This window comes from Cololabis saira, chromosome 5, assembly GCF_033807715.1.
Source record: "Cololabis saira isolate AMF1-May2022 chromosome 5, fColSai1.1, whole genome shotgun sequence".
In the NCBI taxonomy this organism is placed as follows: domain Eukaryota; kingdom Metazoa; phylum Chordata; class Actinopteri; order Beloniformes; family Belonidae; genus Cololabis; species Cololabis saira.
The window spans coordinates 34351516-34377024 of record NC_084591.1 but is presented as its reverse complement, the minus strand read 5'-3'; the positions used below and the strand labels follow the sequence as shown (position 1 = coordinate 34377024).

General features: G+C 38.3%; 1 protein-coding gene across 1 annotated transcript; it reads left to right on the top strand.

Annotated features, from left to right (window-relative positions):
• The first annotated feature begins 203 nt into the window (after positions 1-203).
• Positions 204-24645, top strand: iqch (IQ motif containing H). The gene is made up of 20 exons (XM_061722782.1): positions 204-367; positions 857-979; positions 1065-1162; positions 1303-1378; positions 6700-6802; positions 7024-7110; positions 7466-7653; positions 7791-8336; positions 9535-9601; positions 10584-10667; positions 10740-10921; positions 11795-12067; positions 12211-12399; positions 16733-16853; positions 17060-17346; positions 20103-20252; positions 21404-21526; positions 23089-23150; positions 23804-23912; positions 24123-24645. Exons 1-20 carry the CDS (start codon positions 317-319, stop codon positions 24201-24203), a joined length of 3000 nt encoding a protein of 999 aa, XP_061578766.1. The 5' UTR covers positions 204-316; the 3' UTR covers positions 24204-24645.
• The last annotated feature ends 864 nt before the right edge of the window (positions 24646-25509 follow it).

The window sequence follows — 25509 nt, the reverse complement described above, 5'->3', positions numbered from 1 at the left end:
TACAAATTTAGCCCTCTACGTTGTCTTTCAGGCTATACAGACGCACTTAATGGTATATTTTTTTATAGATTTCCAGAGAACACTAAAGATGGTCATACGGTAATAAAAATAAGGGAATTGTAGGTGTACCAAACGCTTCTGTCAGGTGTTGCAAGCAGGCGGCTGCCTTAAAGTAAATTTCCAGAACAAAATGAGCTCAGGAACCTGTCGTCGTCGTGGTTACAAGTACTGTTTCAAGAGTTTTCATCGGCGATAGTTTGTTGCCATGGTAACATTAGTTGACGCGCTGTAAAAACTGTCAGACCGTAAGTAGAAAATGTCCGACCCAGATAAAAATGAAGATAAGGCGGGAGCAGTTTTAGCTCAGGTAATGTCTTTATGCAATATTTATGCAATATCTGTCGGTCTACCTCACACTCATTCTACCTGCTTTTTTTCAGTTTTATTTGTCTTTTGCACTAGTTTTATTTCCATTGGAATGCGCATAGGAATATGCATATGCAATCCTATACTGTCTATATCTTGTAATTATATATATATTTAATTTTTTACTTTTTATTTTTTACCCCCTTCCCTGCATGTGTGTGTTAAGTGTACTGCTGCTAACATGTGAGTTTCCCCATTGAGGGAGAAATAAAGGATTATCTTATCTTATTATCTTATCTTTAGGTCCATTAGATGACCTAAACTAACTTCAGGTTAATGTCAAATTATATCTCAGAACTTGTTTTGATCATTTCTCGAACTTACACTACAACAACATCCAACTAACATGTAACTAACATGCAACTAACTTAGGGTACTTGACAATTCTGATCTGAAATGTTAATTATTCAGACTCATACCTGTATTGCAGGTACATAATGATTTGAGACAACTCAGATCTAGTCTTGAAAGGATCCCAGTCAGCGAGAGAGGCACAATGCTGGACTTTGAGGCCCTGGACAATGCCATTTGTAGGATCGAGAGCAGCATCCGGGTGAGAAAACTGCTTGCTTAATACACACTGACTGCAATTGTATGAAACAGACGTCAGACTAAAACATATTCTTACTTTTAAACAGAAACGAGCAGAGGATTATTTGAAAATAGAGTATAAACAGCATCTGGTTCTTCCAAACATTGAAGACTTACAAAAAGAGACAGTGAAAATGTCTAATTGGTAAGTGAGGAGAAGCTGAACCTCAGTTGGCACTATTTACCGAAACCATTATATTGATTTAACTATAAATGAATGTGTTGAGAGTTGTTATACGTTAAGATAATGGGGGATTTTGACCCTCAAAGAAAGACTTTACACAGGGAACCTTCCCTCAAGAGTATCCCAGATGTGTATCGACAAAAGGAGGGCCTTCCTGAAGCATCACCTGGAGAAAAGGTAGAAGCCATTTTTAGTACAAAACAGACACATCAGATAGAAAAGGTAGAAATTCAAGTATTTCAGTTTGTTACACATTTAGTCATCCATCCATCTATAGAGGGAATGCGCATGACGTCACAGATGCGACTTCACAGCTGGTTACACCCACTGAGTGGCAGAAAGACTGAGTGGCAATTTCAGTTTGAGCACTTGAAAACATCTAAAATGGGAAAGAGCTGTTGTGGGATCGACTGTACTCATAGATTTAGACAAATGGATCGCTGCAATTCGCATAAATAACTGGATTCCAGGCACCGAAACGTGGATTTGCGTTTCCCATTTTGTATCAGGTAATGTTGGATTTTTGGGTAGCGAACGTTAAACGGTCAAATCATAAAGTTCGGTGTCCTCATCACTTTAATTTCTCCAACCAATCCTGCCTTGAAGTAGGACTAAGCGTCAAGACTTTTGTATGCCTTCAAGCTTTGCTTTGTATATTTCCCCGGCGTAGAACTTAAGTACATATAAATATCAGGAAACTCGATTCGTGGCCAAATATTAATGTCCATGGACCACTGGTTCTTGGGGTAACTGTACGGGTCTCTGTCAAGTCCAACTGCCTATAATTTAAGCCCATAATCAGCTGTTATCCCGTCTTCTCCACTAGTTGCAGCTGTTTTTGCCACTCAATGCGAGTAAGGGGGCGGGGTCCAGTGGGGAAGTGACGTCAATGCATACCCTCTATTCTTTACTTCCACTTATTCCTGTTTAGGGTCACGGGATACTGGAACATGTAGGTTAAACAAAAGTAAACAATGTAGAATAAATAAATAAATATTTCTTTGTTTCAGAGAAATACAATGTTCATACTTTAAATCATTAAATTAAATGTTTAAATGTATTTTTACATGTAAATAATTTAAATCATTCAGTTTAAAATGTGATGCTGCGTAAAATGAAAAGCTTTTTTTTTTCTCACTCATCTTAAATGAGCTTTGACCGCATGGCTTATTTTCTTCATATGGTCAACTCATAACTTTAATTTGGAAATTATACAACTTATTTTGATGTCTGACGGTAGCTTTCAGAAATGTTCCTGCGTACGTGCAGTTATTTCCACTTGTAAATCATGTTTATTTTTAATGGTGTGGTGCCTGAGAGCCTGAAAATTATGATCAATCAATATTAGTATTCTTCCTTCTTGTGTAATTATCGACATTAGCTCGGAATTCCTGTTAATTACAGTAGTAGTAGTAGTAGTAGTAGTAGTAGTAGTAGTAGTATTAGTAGTAGTAGTACTGTACCATCTTAAAGATCAGGGATGATCTTTTTAATCCCAGTTTTATTTCTGACCTGTTTCGAGTTAACCCAATGAAATAAAAATGCTTGAAGTGTTTTAAGATCTTCTTACAGTGCTTCCTTCAAATACATTTTTTTTATCTGTATTGACAGCACAAGATAAATCCGCATTTGCCACCTATTCCTGCTGACTCAAACAACAGAGACGATGTGCATCAGAAATGTGCATTATCATTCCCTGATGTCCTTAAGTGGGGCCCCAGTGCAGTAAGTGACCTTCCATAAATGTGCGTTGATTTAACTGTAGATTCAAATGCATGTTCTCCATTAACACTAAATTTAACATGGTGTGTAAAAACAAGGTTCCATTTATTGACCATAGAAATGTACTATCTGTCCATATTCTTTTTATAAATGCTAAAGTTGTGATTTATTAGTCTCTCCAAATTGGTTCATAATAAACTTTTGGAACTTGCAGGTTCAATCACATCTGCCCTGGAAGCAGTGCAACAGATTTAAAAAAAAAAAATCATACCAGAGTTTGTAATAATGAATATTCTGTCTATACATGGGATGGCATTTAATTTGCATCAGTTTTCTAAATCTGAACTGCAAAGAGGCAATTTGTGTTTGGTAGAGTATGTCTTTCTTGTAACAATGCTTCATGGCCTCTTTATTTCCCTTGTAAATGGTGACACATGAGTAAGGATGTGCAGCAGAGCTGAGGAAAAATGGAAAATTGAAAGATTTGCCAAATCCTCTCTATCAATGCCTAACAACTTGTTTTGCCATTGCTGCTTGTTTGGTGTTTGGTGCTTAGATGATTGAAGTTTGAAGAAACAATACATATTTGGCAAATTAACAATGTATCCACTTAACAAACCGCTGGTCACACACCACTGTGAGGTGGCATCCCATTCTTCAACCAGCATTTGTCAGACGTCAGCCAAAGTGTTTGTGTTGGTCATCCTGGCATGAACAGCACGCCCAACCTGATCCTACAAGTGTTAAACAGGTTTGAGGTTAGGACTGCTGGCAGGCCTTTCCATCTTCTCCACTCCCAAATTCTGGAGGTAGTCTCTGATAAACCCTGCTCTGTGGGGGCGAGCATTATCATCTAGGAGGATAGAGTTCAGTTCCAGACTGGAGATTAGGGATTTACATTCATTACAGAAACTAATCTCAATATCTCTCTGCATTGAGATTGCCTTCAATGATGACAAGCCTTCTTTTTCCAGTGAGGAAGATGCCGCCTCACACCATCACGCTGCCTCCACCAAAAGATGTTACTTTATCAGTGCAGCAATTAGCATGGCGTTCTCTGGGCCTTCTCCACACTTTGACCCTACAATCCAACTCCTGTAGGCAGAATCCGGACTCATCGCTGAACATAATGTTCCTCCGCATGTTCAGGTTCCAGTGCACGTGTTGCAGACACCAGCAAAAATAGGCCTGATGGTGAAGGGCAGTCACGCAGGCCTCCTGGCAGCCCTTTGAGACCAGAGATTGGCTGGCTGCAGTCTGTTCCAGATTGTCTGGACAGAGTCATCTGCCATATTGTTCTGCAAACCTTGATTGCAACTCTGTAGAAGGCAACCTACGGTACCTAAGTGCCTGATTGGCACCTGATTGGCACCTGATTGGCAGCAACTGGGGTTACCACAAGCTCAAAACAAGAGTCAACAGCAACAGTAAAATAAGTTGTTTGATATTGGCAGAGAAGATTCGGTAAATTGTTCATGGGTGCAACCCACATCCTCAGCTCTGCTTGTCATCCCACAAATGTGAGTTCCTTACTAATGTGGCACAATTTAAAAGGGAAATAAACAGGCTTTCCTGTATAAGAATTATTGCCAAGAAGCATTGTTACAACAAAGAAGTAATCAACCAGGCACAAATGTCCTTACTTTTTGTGCTAAGTTTAGTTTAAGTGTTTGTTTTTTTTTAATTGTTTGTCTTATATATTTTGGGACAAATGTTACCCTCATGCATATATCACTGCTTCACACAAATGAGTACATGAAATATTGAACTGTAATGAGGTTATCAGGTCCTCCAGTTATTTCTTTTGTTCCATCAGATTTTCATCACGGCAGTTAGAGTCTTTGTTGATATTAATTCTATCCATCCATCCTCTATAACTGCATCATGCTATTGAGGGGTCACTTGGGGACTGGAGCCTATCCCACCTGTCCCAGGGCAGAAGGCTTGTGGGAGAAAATATTTGATAAGATAGGCTTAAAAGTTTCTTGTATAGCTTTATCATTTTCATCACCCTGATTCTAACTCCCTTAATCCTCTGAATAGCTCCTCTTTACTGGAGTGAAAAGAGATGACACTAGCCTGCATGGATAGATGCTTCAAGTCTCATGCTCAGACAGACTGCGACATAAAGGTCACTTGGCTTAGTGATGCCATCCAGCACTTATCACAGGAAACAAATTAATCTTTGCAAAGGTCGACATTAGTTTTAGATTTATTTTACACACTTTCTTTTTCAATATGTTTTTGGTAATCTGTACCTGACATGTGAAATAGAGGCCAAGACTGTCACTCTGATTCAAGAGAGATGGAAATGCTGGCCGCAGAGAGAAGAAAGCACCAGATTGCAGCACATCAGCATTCTTCTAAAGAAACAGGCGCCTGATTGCTGTGCTATGGGCTACTGGTTTACAGCTGTCTCAAGACAGAATCGACTACCTGGTCCAGCATGCCAATAAGACAGCCGTAGCTTCCCCAACTGCTAACCACTGGCTCTCTGCCTGCTGCCGCCTGCTGCAACTCAGTCTAGCTCTTTTCTACTCCATACTCGTGCCAGGAAATAAGCTTTTGCATTTTAGCAATTTTATAAAAGGTGGCACCTTTTCTCAGCCCCATCTGAAACAGATGTGTGCCTTTGAGGGGAGAATCTAGCAGCACCTGGCTCCTACCTTTGGTCTGTCAGAGAGCTCAGTGGTCTGAGGAGAACGAATGAAAGGACACGACGATGTCCGGAAATTAGTCTGGAGGAGTTTTATGAGTTGTGAACCTTTTGAATATCTTCACGGCTTTAAAGGCTTAGACATCATTTTTATGATATTTTTCAGTATATGCCACTTTTAACATGTAAGTTATAGTTTACAGATCTTTTAAGAATAAAATAAGAAAATAATAATTTTAACCCATTCATAGTAAAGTATCCATAATATTGATAGTATCTAGGTTTTTATTATTCATCTAGAATTTTTTTTTTTTCAAACTCATGGCTGTCTTAGTTTAAATGATGTTTAGTGCCTTCCTAAACTCAAAAAATACAATATATTTTGAGACAGGAAAGAAAAACTCAAATAAAATGCTAAAGCTCTCAAGAGACCTTTCATAATAATGACTCATACAATTACAATTATTTTAATTCAATTCAATTCAATTTTATTTATACATTGTCTATTACAACAGAAGTTGTCTCTGGGATCTTTTCAGAGACCAGAACATAAACCCCCGAGCAATTATTACATAAACAATGGCAGGTAAAAACTCCCCTAGTGGGAGAAAAACCTTAAGCCAAACAGTGGCAGGAAGAACTCCCCTTTAAGAGGGAAGAAACCTGAATCAAGACCTGGATCAGAAGGGGGGACCCTCTTACTGAAGACCAGCTGGGCAGAGCAGGAAAACAGAGATCAGACGGAGAAAATTTGTTTCGTTCCTGTCAACTGCTGACTTCATTACATAAGTACTGTGAACCGTTTTTGATTGGAAAGCCTATATAGCATGAAGTCACTTTCTTTATGCAATATTTATTTTTTTTAAAGAAAGGTTGTTATACCCTATAAGGTTAGCCACAATGTTAAACTATCAGTGTAAGCTTCTTATATTAAGGTAAAGCTTTGAACAAGAAAATAATTAATCGTCAACTAAAATGTTAGTATCTTGACGGGGTCTGCTTATTTTTATGTGTCAGGCCTCTGTCACTGTAAATAACATCAATATATGCAGGTAAAACTGTTTGGGTTTCACTTTTGTGGTATGTACAACCTCTGTCCATGAACATCTTCTATTTTCAGGTTAAACACCCCAGAAAACTTGTTGGTTCTGTCAGTCTGGCGTCGGCTGCCAAACCAAAGGGACATTCCTTGCTGTCTGTACCTGACGATGACACTGGGACAGGTTGACTGGCATTTCACCACCACCTCAGCTCTTTTACACTGCGGACAAATACTCATGACTACTTGGCATTTGTTTCCTATTTATGGTTCTTTTGTCAATCCAATACCTCCACATTAGTAGCAAACTATAATATCAATAGGAATCTCTTTTATTAATGTATACACAAGGAAAAGCATAATGTTTTAATCATTTTCGTGTGTCTTTTTTGAATTGTTATTTAGCTACACAATCAAACATGGTTTGTATGGCAGTCCAGCAAAAGTCTGTTTCTCTTCAACTCGGGGAGGATTCACACCCTTATAAACCAGGTCAGCACTCTAAAGACACTGCCAGAAACTATACATTATGCATGACTTTATCTCGCTGATTTATTGGGGGAAATATGTCACAAAGATACTGAAGGTTAAAAAATATACAGATGTTACTGATTGGTATTATTGTAGATAATTTAATGTTTCGCTAAATAGGAAAAAACGAAATTGCAACTTTATTTATTCACTTGTTTTTTCTCCTTCGTCTGTTTAACTCTCTTGCTGCCTCCAACTGTTTACATTGCCATTTGTTTTAACTACCTTATTCATTTTTGAAGAATAGAGACAGATTTGACTGTGGATACTATTCATCAGTCACGTACCTGTGAACCTGTCTATTTTTGTCTCATAGGATTAAATTCCAGGTACCACAAGCACCCAAAATGGCAAAGTGACTCCCAATCCACCTGTTTGAGGAACGTTGATGAATGCAGGCTTCTCGGGATCAGCAAGGCACTTCTTCACTGCAAAGCCTCCAAGCACATGGATCAAAGGAGCAAAGTGAAGGACACCAGCAGTGTTATCCCTGAATGCCCTCAGGTAGGACAACTCATTTTAACGAGTTAAATGGCTTTTAAAATGAATGAATAAAAGCAGACAAAAAAAAAAACAACATACATCTATTGGTATTGCTGTGAATTTGTTTCCCTTTCCCTTGTTTCATGTGTGCTTTGTAGAATACACTCAAGGAAGTTCCTGTAAACATCACCAAATACCCCTTCACAGTCATAAAGGGACACATCGACCCAGTGGCCACAGATTTCTGTCACTTCAAGCAGAGCTTTAGTTTGTGCTGGAGCCGTGTTGTTCACATACTGAGGGCCCTGAAAGAACTGCTCAGGGACTATTCTGTGCCTTTAGCTAAAGTGAGCGGAGAACGGCTTGTGGAGTTAAGCCATTGTTGGGATAATGGTTGGAGAAGGGCCCCTTCAGTTAACACTCTCCTCTCAGTGCTTGAAAATCAGGAGGAAGTATTAAGTCTAATTTCACGCCCCGGTCAGCGGTACAAAGGAGAGGGAGGCGTTGAGGCAGCCGCCATCCGCGTCCAGTCCTGCTGGAGGCGCTATTTAGCCAAAGTGTTGAACCTGAGCCTCCGCAGGCGCAAGTGGGCAGTGGGCGTTATCAGCATCTCATGGTTAATGCACAATCAGACGCATCGTGTCAGGAGCGCCCTGAAGGCCCGCCGGTTGAGTCAGCTGGAGAATAATCGAAGCAGAACACAGGTGATGTTTATATTTAAGCTCTATTCTGATGCATTGCCAAAGCTCTATACACAGCACATACTGTATCCTGTCTGAAAACTAACCGTACGTACTCTTAATCTTAGTAAACTAAAATACTTCAAATATAATGGGCTAATAAAAATGATTTCCTACATTTACATTCTGTTTTCCACTGAGCCACAAACTGGAGAATCGGTTTTAGGTGCTGCGTAAAGATTTTCAGAAGCACAAAGTCTTTAATGCCTCAAGAAGTGTTTTAAATTGATAAAGATGCCACAGCGACTGCTTTTAAAATACTTTAAAATAGAGATGAGTGGGAAGATATCTCAAAACACTTTGCCCAATTAGCAGAGGTGTGTTAAAACATGTAGTTGTGATATTCAATCTTAAAATAAAAAGATGATCAAAATTCTTCTTATACATCTGAAACCCTTAAAGATAGCTACAGAATCCATGATTCCTAATAGAGTGCAAATTACTCTCTACCAAGGTTAATTCAATTTAATTCAATACTGTTAAATATCACTTTAAAAAATGCTAGGTTAAAAACATTGTGGGTTCTTAAATTGTATGGCTTTTATTAATTGTCTAAATTGCTGCTAAAACAAAAGCAATAAATTCATCTCTAAATATTTAAGTTGTTTCTGTCATGACAAAATATATAATATAAAGTAAATTAAATTATTTGCATTTTGTTGCCTCAGACAGAAGGAAAGTATGTCAGCACAATTGTGTTGGATGTGTAATATCTATTCCCATTCAGAGTAGGTGTCACGTCTGTGCTGTCATCTGGCCTGAACATCTTTTAGAGCATTGACATAATATTAATTAGTGTCTACAAGTTCATTTAGTTTTAACATCCTTGCATGTGTATACATGCACTAAATCTATGTTCTCACTCTTTAAACATTCATACCCTGTTAATTAAGCCTGCTAATCTTCCCCTGGCAAGAGCATCATGTACCTTGCTGATCGAATTAATTGTGAGAAGATGTTTTCGAAGTAAACGCTTAATTTAATTATGGTGGTATTTTATGCTTGGTTCGTTTCTGTGTGCCTAGAGAGAGATTGGTTTGGTGTGTTTTATCTATGCTGCGATGTGATGATTTGTGCATGTGTGCATGTGTGTGTGTGTGTGTGCTAATGTGTATATGCTCAGCCAGTCCCCTTCCTGATTGTGCCTTTTCTCTGTCCCCAGCATCTGGCAGCCAACTGGAAACACATCCAGTCATCCAAGAGGACCATTATCCACATCCCTTCATTAGGTAGCTTTCGTTGACTGCCGCACACACACACACACACACACACACACACACACACACACACACACACACACACACACACACACACACACACACCTACACAGACACATACATTCGATATCAAAGCATTCATCCCCAGTCTCACCACTTTGCTGCCCCAGCCTGTGGCCCTGGTGCCGACACTCTGTCTTGTTCAAACGACTCTCTGCAGGAAAGCACTCACCGGATGATGACGGTCCCTCTGCCAGGGAACTGAACAATTTAGTCTCAATTGCCATTTAATTTGCAGATCAAGCTAATGAAAAACCATTACGTTGAATATATTGAATATTTACAAGAAGCAGAAAGGTTTTTTTTTCACAGCTGTAAAAAAAACCACAGGCAGGTAACGTACACATACAAAAGAGAAAAAAAAAGAGCTGCATTTTCATCTAAGTGCGTAGTGCAAGCTGTGATCAGTTTTTGTTCTGATTTCTCCACAGCACTCACATTTACGCTGTGATTAGGCATGTGCATTGTAAATCATTGAGCGATTGTCTAAAATTATTAAGGCTAATTACTAGCAGATGGAATGCTTTATTTGCACTTGGGGTGGCTACAGAGAGTGCTGTGTGAGCAAGGATAATTAGAAAGTTGAACCCCATTGTTGTTAATTAGCATGAATCCAATCATTTAATTACCTTGATTCAGTAGAGGATTCTCTCTCAGGCAGAAATCCAGACATGCATGGGCTAAAATCCTGGTGGTATCACAGGATGTAGTTCAGTTGTGGCTGGACATGGTGCAACAGGACTCCCTGCACATGACAGCCGGTGCACCTGCTAGTTATTAAACTGAATTAATCATTGAATTGCTATACAGTGTGATTAGACTTAACTCCCTTACTCCCAGGTCTACTTACATGTTTGTGAAGGTGGCTGTACAGACTTGTAGATTTGTATCCAGTTAGAGATGATTATAAGTTTGTGTGACCCTTCTCTCACAGGATACTCTCAGAGCCAGCAACTGAACGTAAGGACATATGACATCCTGCAGAACCTCCAAATAGGCCGATTGTGTGATGTTAGAGGTAAGAAGTTCTATTCAGAGGGGTCTGCCTGATAAATATGCATTTTTTAAAGGTCTCATTGTTTAATTGCAGATAAAAATGTGGATGTAATCTTCATATGCCCGACTCGTCTGGGGGATGACATTGTGCAGTATTACACCAGGCTTCTAAAGTGTGGTGAAGCTACCTATGGAGCTGGTACCAGCACCTCTCAGGCTCCACCCTGCAAGAGACGCTTTATCGTTCTCACACCCGAGGCTGTAGATTATTTCCCTGTAAGGCTGATCACATCCACTCATTTCTTTGCAAATAGCAATGTGCAATGTGTACTTCTTAGATTTGCAGCATGCCACAAGCATTTGTAGTTTTGATAAATCTCCTCTAGAGGGTAGTAGAGCGGGGTGTTCCTGGGCAGTTGTCTTAAGGGACCTACAGGGTGTTAAATATTTTTCTGTGCATTTTAGTACCTTTGAAACTAAACTTTTGTGTTGTTTTGAAGTAAACACAGTACAGCTGTATTAAATTATAGCTAATTAAAACATCTGTAATTGCCTGGAGCTGGTGTTCAGAAAATAATTAAACTTTAGCTGGTTTATTTAAGTATTTATTACATCAGGGTTGTTTTGTTTACCTCACTACAATAAAACCATAGAGTGGCTATATTGTATTTTTACATCCAGCTACTCTATCCATCCTTTTAGATCCTTATGTGCTAGGTTGAATGTGCTACATGATGTCCTCTTCTTCATTTCTCTTTATTGATTTTCCTGCTGTTTTGTTGTTAAACTGTTCCAGAGTTGTTGCTTAGATGAATCACTGCTACCCCTGGCTGGCAGCGCATTCTGCCAGTTGACAGAAGGGATAATTCCATGTGGATCAAATAAATACAGATGTGAAGTAATTAGTTGTATTCCCAAGGAGCTCGTTGGTAACACACATTAAAGATGTGAAGGATAGGGGAGGCCTCCCACAGGCAGCTTTTATCAATTCAACCTGCTGGAATACAGGAGAGTTCAAAACCCTGCTGGCTATCTCCATAATAGATCCGTTGTGTGTACAAAGTGATAAATCAGGTCAAGAAACAACCCTTTAAAGACACAAAATAATGCTTAGTTCCAGCTGTAATTTTTCCCCCTTTTTTCTCTCAGACCCATAACATGTGTCTGTCCACGCTGCTGAAATACAGTCCATGCACCCTGAAGCGTATCAAAAACCTGATACTGGGGAAGCAGGCCTACATAGTGGGTAGAGTGGCACATGCGGATGACTTGGCAGTGGCTAATGAGTTGGGTGTGCCAATCTTGGGTCCAGAACCAGCTGTTTCACAACTCTACAGCTCCAACTCTGAAAAGAGGAGGATTTTTGCTGGGGCAAAGGTTGATGTACCACCAGGTCAAGGAGATGTCTACTCACTAAATCAGGTCAGACACTAAAATGGACAATGACACGACCATCCTACTGCAGAGTAAATGTATATTAACACAGAGGAAGACTTTCTTTTTGTTTCCCCTAATTTGCGATTGTACTATCTGGTTTGTCATCACAATTTCCTTTCTTGGTTCAGCTTCATGAAACACTAGTGAAGCTTTTGACTGAAAACATCACTGTCAAACGCTGGCTCTTTAAGACGAACTCTGACCACGGAGGCCGCGGCACAGCATACTGTGATGTTTGCCATCTCAGCTGCTTTAACTGGGCCCTGCAGCAGTATCATCGTTATAGTCCTGATCTATGGGCCTCAGAATGGATTCAGGTAAAACTGTGACTTCAAGGCTCATGCATATCCTTCCTTGGCTTAAGATATTGTAAAATTCTGTAAAGCACATTTTATACAATTACATCTCACCAATTGTATATTTAATTTACTTAAATTTTGTGTTTGTGTTCATACTGTTTCCATTTTTTATTGTCTTCCCTTATTTCTCCTCCTCAAAATGTTTTTATTTTTTATTTTTAATGCTATGTCTTTATGGTTACTTCCAAGTTACTCTTGTGAGTAAAGTAAATTACTACTTACCAATGTGACCTTTGATACTTTAAAACTAGATATTTATATAACTAGATACGATAACTTTACAGTAATAGCTATGTATTAAGACTGATACAGTGTTCTTTGTTCCAAGAATACAATTAAAAAAGAAAAAAAAAAGTTCACTTCTAGCAATAAAAGACCAAAAGTGCTGATCACAGTGGGCAATGGGATGTTATTGTTTGGCCACAAATAGCTGTATCAGTGTAGCAGTTGCACTTTTTGGCTTTGTAAACCCTGCTTTGAGTGTCTGTGTTTCAAAAGGCCATTTTCTACTCCTGAGACGCACTTAGAGTTAGTGTGTTGGGGGCAATGAAAGCATAACCACTGATGGTAATACTAAGACCGAAATAGGCCATTTACATAAGTATTCAGAGCCTTATAACACTCTTAATTAACCTCTGGTAAATTTTATGTCTGTCAGTGGTCTTTGTGATGCTTGGGCAGCTTTACTGAACCCACAAGTTTCTAGATTACATGCTCATGTCTATATAAATTAGTAATTATGCATGTTGATCTCATTAACTCATTGGCAATGTCAATTAAATCGAAGTAGATGCAATTGGTCAACAAAGGATTTCCTATATATGCTATATTGAGTATAGACTTGTGTTGTGAAAGTACACTGAAAGACTAACCTTTTCATCTTTATGAGTAGATGTTCTAGTCTTAATCTGCGGTTCTTGCTTTAAACACTGAAAACTATATTTTTGTTTACCACCTGAACACTCATTAGGTAGGTTTGAGTCTTTTACATGCGTTAACACTTTTTCTCCACAAATAATGCATTTTAATTTAATTTCAGACCTTCTCAAAACAAAGAAAACATATCTAATCAATGGTAAACCATTCATTTGTTTCAGATGCAGTTTGTACACCGCTTCCGAGCCCCTGGCTCTTATTTCTCATATGCTTACAAAGTAGCCTTTGATTTTCTGTCATGTGTTAATTACCGCATTTTACCATTTAACTAGGAGCTTTGTGTAAACTAATTACAGGCTAATGATTGTGGGCTTGGAGCACAACGATTTTACTTTTTATTCCATTTGAAAGAACAGCACTCATCTCAAGCTTCTTATGGCTCACTCTGTTTCATTCCTATTAGCTTGCTCTTTGATTCGTAGTGTATGCATGGTGCGGGGCTCTAATTGTTGTAGCTTTGGTGCTGTTAATTATGGCAGAGAGTGGCTGAGCCACAGCCAAGGTCCATAATGGTGGATGAGGCTGCACAGGAAAGTAAATGGTGTTTTTTTTCACCAGCTGGGGTCCCATAGAAAGGGAAGAGTGCCGAGTCCCCCAGTGCAGGCCGACAGCCTTAGGGCTCCTGGGCCATATGGACACAACACTCTCACTGGCCTTTATTCTACACCTTGCTCTTTTAATCAAAGCAAAGCCCACATCCTGTGCTCTTCATTGCACAATTTATTATTGCAACTCTGTTTTCTCCTAAATTGTATTGAATACATTATGTTGCCCTGCTGTTGTATTAGTTGATGCTTAAGATGCCAATATGGTGTTTTATGCTGAAAGAGAACACAACATATTACTGTGTCAACAGCAGACAATATAGACACTTGTTAAAGCTTTTAAGTATATTTTGACATTTAACACTCATTAAAGTTGCATTCTACAAAAAAGAAACCCTAGTTACAATAATGATACAAATTGTGAATAAGATAGACTCACACTTCCAAATATTTGAAAATGTATTTCTAAAAGCTGTGTTCATAAAACAAGTTGTAATTTGGTGATTAATTGTAAACAAATGCTCACGTGAAACATTGTAATATTCCTTCAATTATCAGTTATTGAGGAAAAATAAACATTTACCAATAAATAACAAATGGTAATGATTAAAGTGAAAATGTTTAAATACAAGTGGTAGTTCATTCACTTTCAACGAATCATTTTAAATGCGGATTAAAGAATACAGTTGGTCCGTGTGCATCTTTTTAATTACTGCTTGTTCTGAAGGGATCAGTATGAAAAAGCCAGATTCATACAGATACCATGTGGTCTTTCAGAGTAAAAATCAACAATAAGATCCCTTCTGGCCGTGCAAAACAAAGCCCAAAAGGATACAAAAAGGAGGAAAAGCTATTTCATCTGCATTAATGGCACCTTCCACAGTAGTCCATGAAAACATGTGTTTCTCAAAATATTGAGAGGCCCACAGCTCCCGGCACAATGTTTCAGCCTGAAGAAAGCCCCCAGGCCTCTTTTAGCATTTACACAGAGAGAGGTTAAAGACATGTAGATCTGCAACCATGCAAAGCCTAAAGGGGGCCATACACACACTTAAGCGCTCACACAGCTTGCATATGGATCATTAGGCACAAGAGGGTAAAAATTACACCTAATAGCTTCAACAGATGGAGTATTTCTTTTTTTCACGCTGTGTACAAACAGATCTTGAGCAACACCTTATTTAGGTTAGGTTTGTCAACGAAATGGGTCATTTAATAATCACTAACACTAAAGAGATAGATATATATTTAATACAGATGTTTTCTGACTTAATATTGTGCAGTCTTTGATTGCATACTGAATTTTAAATATCTAATGACCTGCCTTAATAGAGTTAACTTGAATTTAAGTATTTTTTTTCTTCTTTTGAGGTAAATGGTCTCTTTTAATGCTTTGATAGGACAGTGTCACAGAAAATAAATATTCATGCAAAATGTTTAACCAGCCAGATTTTATCCTCTTGTTTCCTTGGACTTATTGTATTTTCCGAATTGCTCCACTATGCAATGGAGAGATGAAAAGGTAATCAAAGAGGCAGGGGAACATCTGTTTTATTTATGATCAGATTGCTCTGCTTGATATGGACACCAAGCAAAGGCTGAATCCTATCACAGTGCAGCGTACGCAGTTTAAGTCCAAATAATTTATTGCAGAATGCCTCTCTTTCTCTTCTTCCTGCCCCGCTGTTCCTGTGGACTGCATAGGCAAAGTCCTGGGGTGAGCTTGCTCTTCCGTTGAGAATGACAACCGTTCCCTTACATTTTTTGCCGCACCATTGTCTGCTTTATGGTTTGTGTAGTGGGAATCACGGTGTAGCATTTGACCTCGCCTCTTACAGTACTTGAATATGATGATGACTGTTACATGACTGGAATATCAACAACATAATCTCTGGTCCTGTCTCCAGTGAAGCCAGACAGCATATTCTCAAAACAAAGTAATGCTCTAGTTGGCTCAAAGAAAGAACAAAAATGTCATCTAATTTTGGATTTTTCTCATATTTCACAGATTTTTATTTATTTTATATTCTATGGGTAAATTGGATTTCTGTATAGATTTGGTACACATTATTACATAGTTAAAACTCAGAATTTATTTGAAAGAAGTAGTAAAGTTAACTAAATGTCACCAATTAAAGGGTATGGACCGGCAAATAAATACATACATTTGAAAAAATATCTTAAAAGGTTTAATGGAGGATGTGTAATTAGTGAAACTACATACGACATTGAATGAGAAAAGTGTGTACTGGAGTTACTAAACTGTTCAAAGGACAACTCAAACAAAAGTTAGAAATTAACAGCGTAATTAAGAAGTGAAACCATTATTGCATTTCGTAGTTACAGAAACAAGAGTGATATCGATCCTAGTCAAGCCCTGATTGATCCCCAGATAGATGGGGTTAGCTTAGGTATTCATCAGCTGCCCAGTGGAGAGAGTTGTTATTGAGGGCAGGTGCTTCAAGGCTGTGAGTTAACGCTATTAGGCTCCTGAGGCCTTTTGATAATAGGCTGTCACTCACAGATAGACCCTCCTGCAGTATCTATCAGACACTCACACAGAAATTGAAGCAGCCACCAAGGTTTCAGGGATAACAAGCAGTCACCAGAGTCATCCGGATAACACAGAATGTTCTGCTAGTGCGGTCGACACCGACAAAGCTTGATAAAGGGGGAGAATTAAGTAAATCTCACTTGTTATTTTGAGTCAAATTATTAGAAAAAAAAAAACATACACAATGTCCAAGTATATATTGCTACTGGGATTTCAACTAATAACTAATGTGTACACCCTGGCTTTGTTTCAATAGGAGTCTGTACAGCTCAGATTTTTAAATGTGCTTCCAGAATGGCTGGCCCGTTACGCGCAGCCAGCTAAAACCTCCTGCTATCCCACTTGGGCCTGCTTCCTAAAGTCCTTCCTCAGGCAAGGTCAGGCACCTATTGTCAAACACTGAATACTATTCACCTGCAACTCCAGCTTCATGGAATATGGGTTTTCTATGTGCTTTGTAGTTCCCAGTTGTCGCTTATGTGAACTAAAATGAAAGAATGTTCCTGGTGGTTGTTAACCAGATGTTTTATGAGTCCAGGTTGAGTGTATTTTAGCTATCTGTCTTCTGTCTCTCCTTTTATAGGTGGAGTGCTGGAGGCAGCCCCCCCTTCAGAGAGTGTCACCTATCTGACAGTAGATTTGCTGCTGGAGCCAGGAGGTGAGGTGACCATGGTGTCGTGTGGAGACCAGCTCCACGGCTCCTGTCACCTGGAGCCTGCAGGGTCCACCGTCCCTCAGACCTCTGTACATGCAGAGCAGTTGCACTCCATCTGCATGCGTGTGGGTCAGGCTTGTCTGCAGCGTCTCATTGTAGGTTATGTCTCTGTGGGCCTTGCTACCTTTTTGGACCACAGCACCCTGGAACAGAAGGTGAGATACAAACATTAAAAGAGAAGACCTTAGCTTAGGTGGCCTTGATAAATAAGACCTGTCCTGATGTCCCACATGTTGTGAGAGCTCTCTTTTTCATCATATTGTTGGAAAAGATCAATTTTAAGCTGAATCAGAGATACGTGTCTCCCATATATCCTGCTCCCTTGGGATCCAGAAAACAAGATAAGGTAAACTGTGGACACAGGGACCAAATGTGTCACAAGGCCAACTAATAAACTGTCAGGTCTTATTGTGTCGATACACCGATGCCACCATTTATAGCTTGCCCCTTAACCCTACAATACTGAAAAATTCAGAAGCAGCTATCTTTCACACAATAGGCCATTCTAAAGTGATTTGACAGCTTCACGTGGAAACACTGTCAGTGTTTAACCCCCAACTGGTTACCTGTTCAATTGTATCATGTTCTGAAAGCAAGACGCCTTATCTGCTTTGTCAGGATTAAGTTTGGTTGAAAGCTTCATGATTTATGATATTTGAAATGGATTGGTTTATGATGGTTTAACCTCTGCTCCCAACATGTGGCTACATTGACTGCCTATTGATCCAGAGCTGGAAGATTAAATGCTTTGTTTATAATGAGGTTTAAAAAAGACTAAAAATGCAGACAATGCAGAAGGGAAAACTCTGGAGTTATATAGTTTCACAAACGTGTAAAATCTTTGCTAAGGATGTTTTTTTTTTTAAAGGAAAAAGTAATACAGCAGTCTGCAAAGCCTATTGAAACTTTATAAGTAACTGAATTCATCATTCACTTGCAGCATTAAAATTGTACTTTCAACTACAAGGTAGTATCTTCTGAATTAGATGATAATTTTGCAATATGTACATGAAAATATTCTAATCTTAGCTTAACTTTATTTAGATCTTAGGTCTTGCTAGATTTAAAACCCAGAAACGTATCTCTTTCTTATTGTACGTACATGGACAGGAATACATTTATTTAAAAGGAAATTTGTAATAAAATTATGTCACTGTTTTTTTTTAATCAAACCTAATTATTCTTCTATTCACTAAGTTGTCACTTCAAAGTGGAGAAAGTGTAATTTCTTATACAGGTGAGGTCAGAATCCATCCCTTTCTTTAACTGTTGCAAATGATATGACAGTCTTAAAAATTAATATTCATCTCCAGTACCGACACAAAATTGAAAGGGATTCACTGACAGCATAAATACGGATGGACTATCAAACAGCATGTGCTTCAATAGAGGCAGGGACATTAATGACAGATTCTTAACCATCTCCCAACACACACAAAGCTGAGACGGGGGAGAGCCACACGGGCAAATGTGTCTGGATTTAAACATCAATTTAGATTCAAACCTGTTGCTAAAAGCTGCCTACTTTATTTGATGGGAAGAAGTGGGTCACATATGTTTGCCCTTGCACTCACTCCTCACATTGTGGAAGAGTGGGGCCCCAGCTGCAGCACCAGGATTTTTAATGAAAATGCAAGGCAATAGAAAACAAGGTACAATCCAGGCTTACATTTCCCACCGCTTTGTTAAGAGCGACAATGGGACATAGGAGTATGAGTTTTTCTGGAGTTGAGTTGAGTGGAGTGTGTCCATAGCTCAGACCCAGGTATGCCCGATACATAAAAACTTACATCTACCCAGTAGTGGCTACTGTACATCCACAGTACAGTAATCTGGCTGAACTCCTGAATGTGCAGTATATTTTTGCCTTTATGTGTATTCATTGCAAGACTTATACCGTTATAACATCTAATATGCACTGACATATTTGGTTGTATACAAAATCATGAAAAACTATAGACCTGTAGTTCAGAGCATAACCTCCTGTAAACCACTTTACCCAAAATGAATCTGACATCATCCTTACAAAATTGTCATACATCATTTTATTTAGTTTTTTCATTTTTCTTCATTAAATTATACGTTTTTGCTGTATTATAGCGCTGAATTAAAAATGATGATAATTAGAACTATTAACTGTAGGGCTGCGCTGCACAATGTATTTAAATTTAACATGAAACAAATTAGAGAATTTTAGATATATATGTTAAGATGTCCATGTTCTGGTGGAGATAAAGCACTTAGATTACACACGCTGTGGGTTCAGTCATGCAGCAATTTGCATTCAGTGGCAGGAGCGTTTACTTTGACAAATAGGAGCAGCTAAAGGAGGCACCCAACTGCCACTTAGTTATTAACAACTCTTTTGCTGGTGATTTATTTGTCATTTTTGAATAAAGGGCACGGCTATTAGGTTATGCTGGCAAAATGAGCCCCTTTTAAGGAGAAGGCTATGCCCATATTTGACCCCTTAATATACTTATAATGATGCCATTTACTATACATATATGAACTTTACCTCTCATCAGACCAGAGCCACGCAAACTAGCCCAGGGCCGTTTGAATCCACAGGGAAGGACTTGAACACACACACACACACACACACACACACACACACACACACACACACACACACACACACACACACACACACACACACACACACACACACACACACACACACACACACACCGCTTCCGCCTTACCCACACTCCAGTAACTTTGTTTTCCCTTTGCCCGCCTCTCAACATGGATAAAATTGTAAAGATCAACAAGTGCTGACCCCTCTCTGTACAAGGTTTGGTGGGTGAAGTGCTTGATTATTGCATTTTTTAGATTAAACTGGAATGATTACATCCACAGTCTGTTTTTTCTGCGTTCTGATACAAAGTTCATGATGTCATGTTGGCAGGTGTGGGCTATTAATCTGGACATTGCATACAGTGACCAGTTGACCATGACCCAGATCCTTCTCATGATGACTGGAGGAACTCTGAACTGGCAAACAGGATGTTTAGAACTGCCAATACCAATCAGAGAAAGACGCCAAGGTCGAGCCAAAGTATGACATTTTTGATTACGTTATTGTTTTTAAAAAAAACCAACATTGATTTTAAATGTTGTTTCTTAAAGTATGTGTCTATGAAGATTTACTGCTTGTTTTGTACTAGTTTTAGTCTGCAACAAGAAAGAAAACGTCCAGTTTTTTATTAGTCTGTGTCTTAACAGAGCAGTTGCACTACTACAGTAACTAAATACTGTAATTACGCACTGAACTCCAGTGGTGTTAAGGTTCTGAATTCATTATCATTTTGATAGATGAGCCTAAATAATGAACACATTAATAATTCATACCATTTTCATTATGCATGTGTATGCATGCTTGAACACCTCATCAACCCGGTGCCGGGCCTTAAACAATAGAGCCCTTTTATTAGCAGGATGCCTGAGTTTACGCTTGTTAATCTGCGACTTGTATTATTTTATCAAACATTCATTTAGTTGGTGGCCTGGTGCTTCATTGCAGCATTTGAGCCACTGCAGTTGTTAATGGCTTTAGCAGTGGCCACCATCAGGGACCTGCATATTACAAACACAATTAAATCCCTGCTGGACACTTTTATTGTTGTGTAAGGGCCCTATATTTGACGAGTGCAAACACAGAACCTCTACAGCGAATTATGGCCTATCTCCTGAGCTTGCTGTGGCTTAGGGCTGCTCTTTCTGTTTCCCAAAGGTGGCTAAGACCCAGCAACATTTTTATCCTCTAAAGCCATGACACTTTTAAGTAATCAACCTCTCTGGTGTTACTTATGATCAGAATCCCTCCATTATAGCAAAATATATTGTGCATTAGGTAGTCCTTTTGTGTTTTCTCAAGTTAAATGCAAAACTTTACAGTTTCCAAACGGTTGTGTCTTTGCTCGGTGTCTGACAATCAAGCTTATTTTATGTCTGGCGTGTCATCTCAGCAGCGTCCCACATGTTCCTCGTGATCATCATTCAAAATATGCATGCACGAACGCATGAGTGACCCAAAGGACGTGTGTGGATTAGCCACTTCTACTCAACTATTATAAGAAATGTATTACCTTTAATTCCTAACCCACAAATGTTTTAGAGTTAAGTATTATTTTACTTGGTTTTGATGAATGAAAAAGACCAATTCCAACAATCAACACCTACATTCAGTGTCTTTATTTTCTCCAACAGCATTCTGTGGTAAATTGTTACGCAGTCATTGGAAGCCACTTGTTTCATACAAACCTTTCCATGTTTTACCATAATGTGTTCATAAAAAAATGTGAGGATCATGGGATTGCATTCAACGTGAAGGTAAATTTCCGGATTCATGATTACATTTTTTTTTCACATTATTCTTAATTGTTCATTTTAAGTCCAACTAAAGTGTTTTACTTGTGACAGACAATGGTTTCCATGGAGGACACTGTATGTAGTTACTTTTGCACTGAATACACCTGATGTTTTACTCACTACTGGATCCTGTGTGCGGTTCGGCAGGGTTGCTGAATACAGAGCAATGTCTAAAGTAAAACAGGTGTCTTTTTCAAAGCTTCGAGTTTGTCATTTTGTTTTTAGGAGCCAGAGTCTTATGTTTGCATGGAGTGTTTATGTTGCCAGCATGTAATAGTCATATGTCTCGTCCTGAGAAAACAAGTGCCCTAAATATGACATTTTCACTTTACTGCACTGTCAGATAGCAGTTCAATAGCTAACACCTCTTCAAAGTCACGTCATACAGTTCATATTAAACTAAAGTCACATTTTGAGATTTTCTGTTGGTGGACGCCATCCAGTCGTCATATTAAGCATGAATGTTTAAATTGTAGTTCACAATCTAGCAAGCAAAACAGTTTGTAGCGCAGCACAGTTCCCAAAACCGTCATCACAAAACCGCCACTGAGATAAGTGGATTTTCAGAATGTGGCTGTAATGTCACCTCATCTGGTATGAGAGAGGCTTTAGACCATTTATCAGCTCTTCATCCATTATCTGATCAGGATTTGCAGAGAAGGTTTGAAATCATAGCTCCATGATACACACAAGTAGGTATTTAATACAAATAAAAGCCTCACCATAATAGTAAAAATAGACTACCCAACCGTGCCTTGCAGATGTGTATCTGAGTGTTAACAAGCTAGCGCTTTTTGTCATCTTGCATCCTCCCAGAGGCCAACATTTTACAAACAAAACTCCAGAAGAGTGTTGCAATAAAGTATCTTAAATGATGTGAAGACCAAAGTAAAGTCATGGCACTCGCAGAGAGCTGCACTTCAGCACAGAATCAGATTCATTCTGGGTGGATTAGATGGACATGTTTTTGTCAGAGCCATATTAATAGAAAAACTGAAAATGACAACCAGCACCTGCCTTATTTTACCAGTAAAGTTGAACAAATCTTCTGTGGAGACACATGGGATACACGGACATACAGTATGTCTCCCACACTTTATTATTTCAGGACTGACTTCTTGCCCCATTAGTATCTTACATTGACCTCGACTTTAGGTTTGTCACATTAAGACATTGGAATGCACACTGCACAACCGAATAATATTTACATCCTAATCTACAGCTGGAATGTCACTAAAAGGTTAAGTATCTTCAGTGCACATTACTTATTGTTTCAAACATAACACACTAAATTGGTCAAGTAGTTCAGTCAGTGGATGTGTAGTACTACATGACATGCCAAGTTTGTGTACATCCTTTGTACACATTCAGATATTTGACAGGTATTTTCATGTTTCATTAACCCTTGGTTTATAGAGTTGTATTTGTGTTTATGTTGATGTTACTGTTAGGTATGAAAAACCTAACTCTTAGTTCATCATGCTGTGCTCTGATTTTAACTATTGTCTTTGACCAAATTTCAGAGGAAGCAAGGCACCGTTTTCGCTTTCTATGACAGCAGCGAGCGATGCAGCATTGGAATGATGTAAGTATTACTTATTGCATCAGATTTACAGTTTATTGTGTGAAGAAAAATATGTGAAAGCAATAACATGCCAACAAATGTAGAATTGTATCTCTGTATTCAAATAAATAATAGATGATCTCTCTCTGGATGGACCTTTAGGATAAATGATAGTCAACTTTCCTCAGCTACTATAACCTCAACAACTGCATTTATTTGCTTTCACTAACCTTTTATTAACACATACAGCTGTAATGAAACTGAGGGTTTCTCTGTAAGAGAAAGAACACAGAGATTATGTTGCTTTACCCCTTGTTCAACCAGAAAAGCTGGTGCAGAGGACTGTAGACAGTGAAGTGGGTGGAAAACTTCACAAGACTGGGAGTAAAAAACAGTTTTTAACAAGATTAAGGTGCCACCTCTGGTTTTGTAAATATCAAAATCTCTACAAACTGTTAAGTGGAGCGTAATTTAACAAATTTATTACAGAAATCCTTCAGTTTACATAGGGTTGGAAAAGTTAAATCAAGCTGTGCTTATCACCCTGTAGACTGAAGATGTTATCTGCTGAAGGTTTCATTTACCCACCAGCATCAGATGAACAAAGTGATTGTTTCTTAGCTGGCAACATGGGGATCACTAGTAAACTCATTTGTTTGGGATGTGGTTAATAGGACGGTCTCTGAGGATCTCCAGCAAGCCTTGGTGACCTTTGCTCAGAATCTGTCAGTCATTCATCAGGAGATATCTTCCCCTAAAATCCAAGGAGAAACCAATTTCAAGGTAGCACGTTAACTCAATGATTTTCCCTCATCTGTACCATGAAACTTTAATATTTATCGAAGCTGTTGTCAGTTAGAAAGGGCTTCATTTATTGAACACAATGAACAATGTTACTGATTAAGTTCCAGATGAAAGATAATGCTTGCATGGATCATTCATTTATATTTCTTTAAATTCACTGGGTTTTTCTTTTCTTTTCTTTTTTTGGAGGAGCTGATCAAGAACATAGAAGAAGTGCTGCAGATGACTTTTCAGAATAAGAGACAATTAAAGGACAAACCCACTGCTTAGACGGCTAGTTCAAAGATAAACTTGCCATATTCTTGCCGGACGAAGTGGTAATTCCAGATAACACTAGTAATGAATCAGTGACGTTAAAGGAAGCCTGAATATGCCTGCTGCTGGAGAGGAAATGCCCACCGAGTTTCCACAACGAAGGCTGAAACCTTTTTTTTTTTTTTTTTTTTCAAAAACAAATTTGCCTGATGATTGAAATTTCTAATTAAACAACTACATCTTAAAATGATAGTGTGGAAGCAATTTATAGTACATAATCATGGGTGTATACTGAGTGTGTTTTGGGGGCTAAAAAGCACATGAGGATCTGCAATAATATGCTTTTGAATGAAAACATTACATTGGTTGTAGAGTGACAGCGACTGTAACTATTACTGCAGTTTGTTTTTTCTTCCTAATGACTTCTTCTGTAAATAGACACTATCAAAATTGAAATACTGTATTTTATAACAGACAACCAATTATTCTAGCTTTCTACAATTTTATTTGTCTCATTATTGTTATTCATTTTGAATGGTGATTATTTTGGGATTACTTGTTTTATGTAAATGCATAAAACAACACAGACACATTACAGAAAAGCTGTGAATAAAGGATATTGCTCCTTTCAAAGGCTCTTTAATGTAAAATGGTTCAGATAGTATTGATGGTTATAAAGGCAAGAGACATGAACTGGATTTAACAGCATCTTTTACACAACCTAACATCTAAAAAAAAAGGGACATTTTGTAACAATGTGAAATATTTGAGAGTAATGATTAAATCATTTTACACACCACTTGCCTTTGTTTTCAAAAGTAATGTATAAATTCAAATGCAATACTTTGAAATGAATTTAATCATATATATCTATGTATGCTGGAATAATAAGATCACATTAACGTGAGAAAATGATTTAGATCTATAAATTTGATAGCAGCACAAGATAATAGCAGAGATGTTTGTTTTTGTTTACTGCATGTGCAGCACAGAATTTGGTTAATTCAGCAGCCCCAGGTGACTTGTAGACATATGCCTATGGTGTTGAACTGCAAAAAAAAAAAAAAAAGAACCTTGGAAATATTATAGAAAATGGCATGGTACCTTTATCACCACCAACAACAAACGCTGGCATATGTGCATATGAGGTTTTTTTTTAATAGCACAGTGTTTCCCCACTACTTTTACGAATTAAAAGAAGTGGTTGTATTCGTAATGCTTGTATATTGTGGGAAAGAAAGATGAGTATATCATCATGTGTATAGATTTTCATATCGCACTCGTTTTTAATGAATCGGTGAATTACTACCATGGATGTATT